Source organism: Xenopus laevis, chromosome 6S (assembly GCF_017654675.1).
Source record: "Xenopus laevis strain J_2021 chromosome 6S, Xenopus_laevis_v10.1, whole genome shotgun sequence".
Classification (NCBI taxonomy): Eukaryota; Metazoa; Chordata; class Amphibia; order Anura; family Pipidae; genus Xenopus; species Xenopus laevis.
Window position 1 is genome coordinate 120,651,951 of NC_054382.1, and position 12,437 is coordinate 120,664,387.

At 40.7% G+C, this 12,437-nt stretch overlaps 1 protein-coding gene across 2 annotated transcripts in view; it reads right to left on the reverse strand.

The window, feature by feature from the left end:
* The window catches only part of sybu.S (syntabulin S homeolog), a 32,698-nt gene extending 23,551 nt beyond the window's left edge, over positions 1–9,147 (reverse strand). Inside the window, exons 1-2 of one of the 2 annotated variants that reach the window (XM_018268731.2) lie at positions 8,981–9,147; positions 8,597–8,673 (exon numbers count right to left, since the gene is read on the reverse strand). In XM_018268731.2, the coding sequence (XP_018124220.1) occupies positions 8,597–8,620 (24 nt within the window). In that variant the 5' untranslated portion in view covers positions 8,621–8,673; positions 8,981–9,147. 2 annotated transcript variants of the gene reach the window in all.
* Positions 9,148–12,437: the final 3,290 nt, after the last annotated feature.

Consider the following 12,437-nt stretch of genomic DNA (forward strand, 5'->3'; position numbering starts at 1 on the left):
ACAAGCTGCTCTGTAGTAATGGTGGAAATTGAATAAAGTCTATATGGCACAGGTTAAATAGTGGATAACAGATAACCATAACCATTATGCTCTACAGAGCTTATCTGCTTTCTGCTGTGTAACCTGATCCCTTTCTAATTTGATTGGCTGCCCCCATGGCTACACATCAGCTTGTTTATATAAACTATAGTAGTACTTATCTGTTATCTACTGTGTATCCTGTGCTTGAATGGCTGTCCCCATGGCTACACAGCAACTTGTTTATATAAATTATAGTAGTACTTATCTGTTATCTACTGTGTATCCTGTGCTTGAATGGCTGCCCCGATGGCTACACTGCAGCTTGTTTATATAAACTATAGTAGTACTTATCTGTTATCTACTGTGTATCCTGTGCTTGAATGGCTGTCCCCATGGCTACACAGCAACTTGTTTATATAAACTATAGTAGTACTTATCTACTGTGTATCCTGTGCTTGAATGGCTGCCCCATGGCTACACAGCAGTGTGCTTATATAAACTATAGTAGTACTTATCTGTTATCTACTGTGTATCCTGTGCTTGAATGGCTGTCCCCATGGCTACACAGCAACTTGTTTATATAAACTATAGTAGTACTTATCTGTGATCTACTGTGTATCCTGTGCTTGAATGGTTGTCCCCATGGCTACACAGCAGCTTGTTTATATAAACTATAGTAGTACTTATCTGTTATCTACTGTGTATCCTGTGCTTGAATGGCTGCCCCCATGGCTACACAGCAACTTGTTTATATAAACTATAGTAGTACTTATCCGTTATCTACTGTGTATCCTGTGCTTGAATGGCTGCCCCCATGGCTACACAACAGCTTGTTTATATAAACTATAGTAGTACTTATCTGTTATCTACTGTGTATCCTGTGCTTAAATGGCTGCCCCCATGGCTACACAGCAGCTTGTTTATATGAACTATAGTAGTGTTTCTGAAGCAAACACAGCTGTTTTAACAGTGCAGGGCAACACTGCATTATATTTTTATTACTTTAAAACGCTTGCCTTTTTTTAAAGTTACTGTTCCTTTAAAGGGCCACCATCAGTTATCATGGGCCCCATACTATAAGGTTATTTGTGCCCACTATCTACCAAGCGGACTCTATTTATTAGCCATGGGTCACCTGGACCCCTAGAAGGTTGTCCCTGCCAACAAAGTAAAATGAGGCCCCAATTGAATAAAAATGTCCCTTGCACAGCCACCTCCCTGATGTACCCTGGTCCCACCCAACACTCCACCCACTATCAACCCAAACCATGCCCATATACAACAAGCCCCACCCCTTATGTAACCTGTAAATTATGCTTTTTCAGTCTCAGAGGTCCCTCTGTCTTGGGCCCCTCACTGCTGTACCCCCTAAATGCTTTTATATCCACAACCTCGTGTTCTAGTGTTATCCATTTTTCTTACTTTTGTTGCTTATCAGTCCCTCTCCTATTCAACGTAGCAGCAATAAATCTCCATCAGTAACATTAGCGATGGGCGAATAAATTCACCTGGCGCGAATACATAGCGCATTTCCACGTTTTGCAGCCAGTGAATACATTCGTGAAACTCCTGCAAAAATTCACCGCTGTCAAATCATTTCCGACGTGCGTCCAAAAAGTAGTTTGACGCCCATTGACTTTAACGCCGACGTCAAAATGGACACGAGCGACTTTTTGGATGCGCGTATAAAACGCGGGCATCAATTTTCGAGTTTCACTAATTTTTCACAAATTTTTTCGCCGTTTTGCGCATTTCGTGGGAAATTCGCTAATTTTTCAGCAAAGTGAAACAGGAGAAATTCGCCCATCACTACTGATAGTGTCACAGGGGTCAGCCAAGCACCTAAAGGCATCTAAGGCACAAACATAACCTACATAGACCAGACGTTACTCTCTATTTCGATTGCTTGTTCTCTTGTAGAAGTAGGACACTGCTTTCATTCTATAGCAGGGTGCCACTATGAAATTGCTGGGGGGCAATGTATCCTATTGATGCTCACACCACAGGCAATTAAATTGATGTAGCGCTGCACCCATTATAATCAGCAGTATTAGTCCCTTCCATGTCAGTTGCACAGCAGGATTCTGCATTTTCTGGCAGCGCCTCGGGGGCTCATTAATCAGCTCCGGCACAGACACATACACGTGCGGCGGGATTTGGGTGAATATAGCACAGTCACCTGACATAGAAAATAACATATGGACTCCCCCATATAATTAAGTAGGGCAGTAGGAAATTTTTATGGCTCTTTTTTTAGATGTATCGCTTCCAAAGGCACAATCAATCTCTCTCTCTCTCTCTCTCTCGCAATATATAAGAAGTAGGTGTGACCAGAAAAAACAAGTGGCAAATCAGGGGAATGGCCTAATTTTATAAGAGAATGTTTGGAGATATTAAAGCAGCAACATTAATCTAAATTCTAATGCTTCCAGATGACCAGTCAATGACATTAGGATCACAAATAGTTGGATATTATTAATGATAATAGTTGGAAGCAGAAACAATTCTCTGAGGTTTAAACTATTGGAACCGGGAATCATATAAGATCTAAAAGGCATAATTGTTAACAGTATTAATGGGAACATATAACGGACTCTCTTGTGCCCCCTACGTCTCCAGAGCTGGCATTCATTTTATATTCCAATAAAGGATTCTTCCATACCAGCATATCCGTTATCTCACGATCATCTAACAGAGAAAGAACCGGGCCATGTTTGCCAATATTTCACTGTACTCATATGTCAGAAGGGTGGCTATGGTGCGGTAGCGGTTTAGGGGTTCATATGTAGTAGAATGATATTTAATGCCTTTGTTGGGGATAAACTAAGAATGAAAATTCAAGTGTAAAGAGTAGGCGGGATGCTTATTGGAGATCCTATTGCATTAATTTTAATTTTTAAAAAAAAAAAAAAAAAAATCGTTAGTATACCAGGAAAAAAAACCACCAAGACTAATTAAACTTTAAAATCGCACATTCTTTATCAAGAAATAACTTACCAAAACTCCGCTTGCGCTCCTCATCAGAAAAGGCAACGATCCATCGTGGCGCTCACTTTTCTCCTCCCTGGCTATTTCCTATAAGGAAAGCAGGGAGGAGAAATCGAGTGCCGCATGTAGGGTTGCCACCTGGCCGGTATTTTATTAAATTATGCTTGATGCCAATGTTATTAATAGGAAAAAACTGCAAGACTATAGGAAGTCGCCCAACGATTCCTCATGAAGCAACTTTGGGCACTTCGGAAAACAAATGCACCGATTGCCATCCCGCCGGTGATTTCGATTCTAGCTGGCGGGAGGCAGTTCAGGGAGATTAGTCGCAAGTCCAAGGTGCTACGGGCACGGGATCAGTTATCCAGAAACACGTTATCCAGAAAGACTGTCTACCAAAGACTCCATTTTATCCAAATGATCCATTTTTTCAAAACTGATTCCATTTTCTCTAATAACAAAACAGTATCTTGTTCTTGATCCAACAGCTGCCTATTCAGCAACACAGGGGTCCCAATTACTACTGCAAAAGCCAATCATTTACATGGAAATGCTCTGCAGGCAGTATGGATTTGTGATGAAACCAGGGGACTTTGTTATTGACCCAACAGGGAGCAGAAGGTTCTACTGTATTTGTGAGCAGATTATGAAATGTGAATGAAGGCAACACGTGGGCACAAATTACAGACACGTAAGGGACACGTGTGAGACACTTTGAACATCAGATGGCAGTAAGTTGAAAGGCTAGAATTGTTTGCAGCTGGTGCTACAGCCATGGGATCTGTTATCCACAAAGCTCTGAATTACAGAAAGGCCATCTCCCATAGACGAATATCCAAATAATCCACATTTTTAAAAACAATTTCCATTCTCTCTGTAATAATAGAAGAGTAGCTTGGGCTTGATCCCAACTAAAATATAATCAATCCTTGTCGGAAGCAAAATCAACCAGGTTTATTTAATGTTTCTAGTAGACTTAGGGCCATATTTATCAAGGGTCAAATTTCGAATTTGAAAAACGTTGAAATTCGAAATCAAAAACTGAAATTAAGTTGAAGGGTTTTTTTTGGCCGAATAGTTCCGTTTTCGGCCGAATTCGAATCGTACGAATCAAAGTAATAGTGCTAACAATTAAATTCGAATCAAAGTTTTTCCCAAAAAACACCCCGTAGATTTTTCAAAGTCCATCAATTGACTCCAAATAGGTTCTAGGAGGTTCCCCATAGTCTAAAACAGCAATTCGGCAGGTTTTAGATGCCGAATGGTCCAAGTCGAATTTTTAAAGAGACAGTAAATTTCGATATTCGAGTTTTCTAATTTTGTGATTGTGATTCGAATTTGGACTATTCCCTAGTCAAGGTACACACAAATAGCTCGAAATTCGATTTTTTTTTAATTCGAAAATTCACCTCGACCTTTCATAAATTTAGAAAGATCCAAATTACAGGAAAGATCCGTCATCCAGAAAGTCCCAGTTCCCAAGCATAACAGGTCCTATACCTGTATTTATTTAAAGCAGGTTACAGAGACACAGATGTGTTCCATGTGGAGATATTCAGATTTCAATATGATACAATAAAAATATTTTTTAACAAAATGAATAGAGAATTTTTTGAGTTTGTAGAGACACAGTTACGTCAGCTTGGCATTGTATGACTTGGAGATTCTGGTCGCCTATATAAGAATAAAGACCCAAATCAGGTTCCCATCTACCGCACATGTTGTAGACTTGAACTATATGGGTTAACAAAGGTGGTTCACCTTTGGGTTAACTTTTAGAGGCACATTTAACAAGGGTCGAATTTCGAATTCATGCAAGTTTTTTTTAAAACTCCCATAAACTCAAAATTCGCCCAGTTTCGACAGTTTTGGCCATAAAAAAAATACTTGAAAATTCGAATTCTAAATTCAACCTTGATAAATTTGTCCCTTAGTATGTTATAGAACGGCCAATTCTAAGCAGCATTTCAATTGGTTGTCATTTTTTTCTTTTTTATAGTTGTTTAATTATTTGCCTTCTTCTTTGGATTCCTTCCAGCTTTCAAATGGGGGTCAACGACCCCATCTAAAAAACAAATGTATTGTTATTGCTAGGTTTTATTAATCATCTTACTAGGACCCTCTCCTATTCGTATTCCAGTCTCTTGTTCAAATCAATGCATGGTTGCTAGGGTAATCTAGTCCCTAGCTACCAGATTGCAGAAATTGCAAAAGGAGAGGTGCAGAATAAAAAAAAACTAACTGAATTCACGGCGATTTTACGCGATTTGCAGTCATTCATAAACGCAGTCACCATTCATCAACGCTATTTGGACGGCCATTGACTTTAAACGCCTTCGTCGAAATTGACTCGATCGACTTTTCGGACACGGGCTTCAATTTTTGAGTATCACAAATTTTTCACCATTTCAATGAATTGAGCAGGAAATTCGCGATTTTTTTAGCGAAACGGGAGAAATCTGCCCATCACTATTCAGCACATTATTTTTAGGTGTTGAACAGACACTGGCTGTGTGTTATAAGCAGAGAGCGGCTTCTATTCATGCCTGGCACACTGCACTGTGAATATGGGCGAGGCACCAATACCAGCAAATATTGCACGGAAAGCAAAACTGCAGATACACCTACATCTCTTGCCGTTAAATGTATGGGACCTGTTATACAAAATGCATGGGACATGGGTTTTTTGGATAACGGATCTTTCTGTACTTTGGATCTTCATACCTTAAGTCTACTAGAAAATCATGTAAACATTAAATAAATCCAATAGGCTGGTTTTGCTTCCAATAAGGATTAATTATATCTTAGTTGGGATGAAGTACAAGCTACTGTTTTATTATTACAGAGATTATTGTTCAAAATTTGGATCATTTGATTATAATCTGGAGTCTATGAGAGACATCCATTCCGTAATTCAGAACTTTCTGGATAACAGGTTTCCGGATAACTGATCTTAAACATGTACTATAAATATATAAATGCATAAGTTACTTTCTATAATACATGAACAGTTCAATCAGGACAAACACTGCAATAAATACAAAATAAGGCGGTCCCTGCCTCCATAGAGCTTACAATCTATGTATATCATAGAGGTTTAATCTTACGCCCAGGCCCGTAGACTGGCACCCTCCGCCCAGCCCACAATAGCCCAAGGCCGACTGGAAACGCTGAAATTCAAGAAAACCAACATATAATTAAATAAGGGTGGAACATAGTTATTGCCAAAACAAAGACCTCGAGTGAAATCCACCCTTAGTGCCCAGTGCTGTAGAAATTCCCTAATGTAGAATAACCGAATGGAGAATCATTCGCCCCCCCTCCTTTTTTTTCCGTCTGTGGGTGCTATTTTGCCCCAATGATGTAACCCTGGCAACTGGACAGAAAATATGTTTTGATTGGTTCAGGGCAGACTAATGAAAGGTGAAGTCTGTTGCTATGGGTAACAGCAGCGGCTGCGTTCGTGATTTTTCCACCCAAAGTCGAATACAAGTTGGGGGTATATTTTGGAAATGACTGACAAATATAATAAAAAATGAGAATGATTTTTAGAATCTGGAATTTATTTTTATTTGAAGATGGATGATATTAATACTTATCTGTGGATCTATTTGAAGCTAATACAAGGCAGCCAATTGGAACCTTCAGAACTGCCGATTACTGATAAAATGCCACTTTATGTAACACTGAACTGATGCAACTGCCAGCGGAGGAGAAACGCCAGTAATGAGGTTTGGGGCTGTATTGTGACACCAGGGTGGGTCAGATCATTTGGTTATAGGGAAAACAACACAGTATATTTATTTATTTATTTGCCTACGACGCACCTAGAAGCCGTTCCCTCTCATTTGTTTTGCAAAGAATAAAGATGTCTCTTTGGCACACAAACGCCATCTAATTAGATGCACCGAAGCACCACTAAGCCACACACTCTTTCATTCCTTCCTCCATAACCTGGTTTAGAGCATTTGTCTAGAACAATATCACATACACTCGTATAACCACAATCCCCCTGTATCTGTATGTACCAAATACTGCTCCCCCCCCTCGGCACAGGTGAATGACAATGATGTCATTCTTACAGTGATGTCATTGCTCAGTGATGCTTAACAAGTGTCGTTTCTACCACTTACCAACTACATATACACCATGTACTTATATAGATAGATGAGAGAGAGATAGAGAGACAGAGAGACAGAGCGAGAGAGAGAGATGATAGGGAGATATAGATAGAGAGAGAGAGACAGAGAGATAGATAGATGGATGATAGGGAGATATAGAGAGATAGATAGATGATAGATAGAGAGAGATGATGGATAGATGATAGGGAGATATATATATATATGAGAGAGAGAGAGAGAGAGAGAGAGAGAGAGAGAGAGAGAGAGAGAGAGAGAGAGAGAGAGAGAGAGGATAGATACATGATGGATACATGATGGATACATGACGAGATGAGCGAGAGAGAGCGAGAGGGAGATGGACAGAGCGAGAGAGAGATACAGAGAGAAATAAAGAGAGAGAGAGAGAGAGAGAGAGAGAGAGAGAGGGGGAGAGAGAGAGAGAGAGAGGATGGATACATGATGGATACATGACGAGATGAGCGAGAGAGAGCGAGAGGGAGATGGACAGAGCGAGAGAGAGAGATACAGAGAGAAATAAAGAGAGAGAGAGAGAGCGAGAGGGAGATGGACAGAGCGAGAGAGAGAGAGATACAGAGAGAAATAAAGAGAGAGAGAGAGAGAGAGAGAGAGAGAGAGAGAGAGAGAGAGAGAGAGAGGATGGATACATGATGGATACATGATGGATACATGACGAGATGAGCGAGAGAGAGCGAGAGGGAGATGGACAGAGCGAGAGAGAGAGATACAGAGAGAAATAAAGAGAGAGAGAGAGATAAAATAGCTGCACTCACTTACTGGGGAAAAAGCCTGGGTGGACACTGCAGAAAAGTCATATAGAATATCATGTAAATCAAGGCACTCAAGTGTTAAAATTTGGTGAAAAAGAGATAAAGGTCTCAAGGAAGACTGAAACGTTGGAATAACAAATAATAACAAATAATATCTCTTTTTCACCAAATTTTGATATTCTCTATATATATATATATATATATATATATATATATATATATATATATATATATATATATATATATATCTCCGTAACAAACAATTAGGATGGTAACAGTCACATCACTGACATTAATTAGTGGAGGCAACGAGGGAGCTGATTTCAATAGGCAGGGCTGTTTGTAAAGGGAAATAGGATTTTGGGTTGTGGCTATCCCTTGTGCTTGAGATATATACATAAATACATACAGACACACAAATACATAATAAACAATGTGCTGATGATTTTGCTCACAGCCGCAGTACAAATGACAAATGGATGATACAGAACACATAAGGACTCCAACCCCAGCTTGGCAATAGGTATATCATGATAATGAATCAATCAACTCCCAGCCAGTGTGTCATTGCACTACAACTCCCAGCATCCCCCCCAATGAGCTGAGAATTACAGTCCAACAGCAGCTGGAGGGAGTCTGTCCATCCCTGAGAGGAAACAGTGGCCATTGTGCTCTCACCTTGCTCTGCTGCAGAGGCCCCATGTCTGAGACTGCAGGTAAGTGACTCCTTCTGTCTGTAGCTCCTGTGAGAACAACTGGAAGAGGAGGAGGAGACTGGTGTGAGCAGGAGCAGTCAGTCTGTGAATTATTATTATTATTATTAATCAGATCTTCTCCCTTCCCCTGATCTCACTGACACTTGTTGTTGCCCCATCTCCCCCCTTGGTGTAAGTGGGCGGTCCCTCCCCATGTGACTGATTATTATTATTAGGATTCTGCTCCCAGTGCTGATTGTGCCCACGACATGCGCTTTCCGTTATGTCCCACCCGCCCTTGTCTGTAGGATCCCGTGTGCGCTGCGCTATTTGTTATATTCCCATCATCTGTCTGAGCCGCTCTCACCCTCCAACCTCTGTCTCTTCTTGTGCGCAAAATCTGCACTTCTGCAGCTCCAATCACTCCCTCCTCCTCCTGCAGCCTCCAGACCTCTCTCCCCAGATACAGCGGGGCGGCCTCGCTCTCTCTCTCTCTCTCTCTGCTGCTGCTGCTGGAGTCACGTTGCCGGGCTAGTCCACATGATGCGCTTGGCAGGGGGGGGAGCCTAGTGTGCAGAAGTCAAGAGCAGGTGCAGGGAAATAGCCTCACTCGCTATCCGTGTATTATTATTATTATTATATAAATAAAAGGCACAGCTAGTCAGGTTTGCCAGGTGTAATTTTAAAAACCAGCCAAAGCCGGCTACAAAACCAGCCCAAAATTAGCCAAGAGGCTCTTCAAAAGTAGCCTAAAAATAGATGCAGTTATAAAAAATGTCTAAAAAAATAAATGAATTTTTGTGAAAGTACTCCTTTTTCAAATTTTCACTGTTTCACAAATTTTGTATAGGAGGTATAGGGGCCCCATAAGAAGTAGAGATTAGCTCGTTTGGCAAACGAGCGGATCTCTCCTTGATATGCCCACATTGAAGTGAGCGATATCGGGTCGATCCCTCCCAACTGTCCCGTTTTTAGAGGGACATTCCCCTCTTTTCACAGCGAAACCCACAGTCCCTCGTTTGTACTGGAAAGTCCAGTTTTTCTCTGCACTGAACAGTCAGAAAAAGAAACACAGTTTCTTACTTAATTGGCTTTTGGCAGAGAGCCCAGAACAGCCACGGCAGCAGATTAGATACTTTTGCAACAATTTCAAAATAAGCAAATAAGTAATTGTAACAATATAAGATAACAGGTCTCTTTGGTCTCTTATTCACAGCTTAAAATGGGCAATTCGCCTTCATTAGCAAAACCACAGAAATATGTTCAAACTTGTATAACCTTCCAAATTGTGTAAAATGAACATGGTAATTAGGGGGTGTGACCACAAAAATGGACACGTTCAAAAAGATTTCGCCGCACGTAGGTGACAACTTTTTTGTCCCTCTTTTTATTTCCAAAATGTTGGGAGGTATGCGATCCGATCTTGGGGCCCTAGGGCCCCACAATAAGATCATATTGTATCCAAAACAGGATCGCGGGACCGCATACACGCACAGGATTTTTTAACCTGCCCAATCGAGATCTGCCAGATATAGATCATGGAAGACCGTCTGATGGCCTCACACACGGGCCAATAAGCTGCCAACTCGGTCTGTCGGCAGCTTTTATCGGCCCATGTATGGGGGCCCTAATACACATACAATTTCAATAAATATTGGTAAAACAGGTCAAACTCTAGACATTTCGGTGGCCAGCAGATTTTTGCCCCAAAATTGTCTGAAATTGAGGAAAGTCACCAGAAAATGCGAGAATATTTAAGCATGACGGGTAGAGCACAGAGCTCAAAATCTGGTAACTCCCGAATTCTACACAAGTCAGTCCCATTGCATGCTGGGTATTGTAGTCTTACATTAAACTTGAAAGTTGGCAAATTAATCTGCATTACCCAACATGCCTTGGGAGACGCAGGCTTGGCACATCACTGCAAGGAAAAACTTTGGCTGGTTTCCAAGTTACAAACCAGCCAAAAGCCCAAAAAGTAGCCCAAATCCATACCTTGGCTAGTTTGTACTTTCAAAGCCCGTCTGGGCTTTAAATTAGTAGCCCAATTTGGCTGGAAACCCGTGGGGCTCATTTAGCAACACTGGACAATCAGATTGCTGCATTCATTGTTCTACTTGCAGCTGGTTTCAAAAAGCTAATCACTGATTGGTTGCTATAGGTAACTGTCCATGGGCAAATTTGCCCAGTGTTGATAAATGAGCCCCAGTCTGGAATGGCGGCATCACATAAAGTGCCCCAGGAGAAAGGCACAGTGGGCCCCCAGGATTTCACCCTAAGAATTCCCTGACACCCTGACTATGACCAGTGCGGAGCAATGGCCAATGCACCCATTAACCTCCAAACGTGCCAGCAATATCACTGCAGAAATGGTCCATGAGAAGTCCATTAACCTTAAATATGATACTAAGTTCAATGCCAAACAGGCCAATGAAAACTTAATTATCCCCAGGAATGCCAGTAGGTTCACTGCAGGAGCGGTAGATAAGAACTCCATTAAAGTAGAAATAAACCCCAAAAAATGAATATGGCTAAAAATGCCATATTTTATATACTGAATTTATTGCATCTGCCTAAAGTTTCAGCTTGTCAATAGCAGCAATGATCCAGGACTTCAAACTTGTCACAGGGGGGTCACCATCTTGGAAAGTGTCTGTGACACTCACATGCTCAGTGGGCTCTGAGCAGCTGTTGAGAAGCTAAGCTTAGGGCTCGTCACTAATTATCCAGCAGAAAATGAGCTTCCCCTGTAATATAAGCTGATGCTACAGGGCCGATTATTAAATTCTGATGCTAATTGCACTGGTTTCTGTGCTGCCATGTAGTAATTATCTGTATTAATTACTAATCAGCCTTATATTGTGACATTTCTATTCTATGTGTACTGTATATTGTGAGTGGGTCCCTAAGCTCAGTAAGTGACAGCAGCACAGAGCATGTGCAGTGAATCAGCAGAAAAGAAGATGGGGAGCTACTTGGACATCTTTGGAGACACAGATCTTTACTGCTAAAGGGCTGTGGTTGCCTTGGGCTGGTACAGATCCCAAAAATAATGTACAACATTTTTAGCTACTTATTGTTTTTTTTATTAAAGCCTTATACATCATATCCTGAGTCAGCCACTGACTAGATTGAGCTGAGCCATTAGTGCAGCTATAAAGTGAGCCTGGGAACTCAAACTCCTCTATTGTATACACTGAAGAAAATAACTGATTTACTGTAGCACATTTGCCTTTTCTGTATCTGTTACAACCATACTGGTACATTATTATTATAGCAACACTCTCAACCTGCATCTTTTTACTATTAATATACTTGAAAAAACTTTTTCGGGTTAGTCTTAGCCTCTGCTGCAATGCACTCTTCATTTCATTTCTTTGCCTTCTGGATTGCTGATTTACAACATTTATTATAGTGTTTATTTTCATTAAATGCAGCTTCTGTCCCCACAGATTTGTAGTTTTTAAATGCGTTTCTCTTCTTTCCTATTAACTTCTTTCCTTCTATATTAAGCCACATAGGATGATTCTTAGAGCTTCTACATTTACTACGTAAGTGAATACATTGAGAACAGTAATGATGTAATATAATTTTAAATCACAACCATTTCTGTTCTGTGTTTTTAGCTGAAAACCTAATGCCCCAATCAATACTCTGTAGGGCAGCCCTCAGGGCACTAAAATGAGCTTTTCCAAAATTCATGGTTTTGTTGCCCCAGTATATATTTGTTTTTTGCACCAGACATTAAATGATATAACGTTATGATCACTATTACCCAGGGGTTCAATGACTTGCACATTTGCTATAAGTTCTGGGTCATTAGA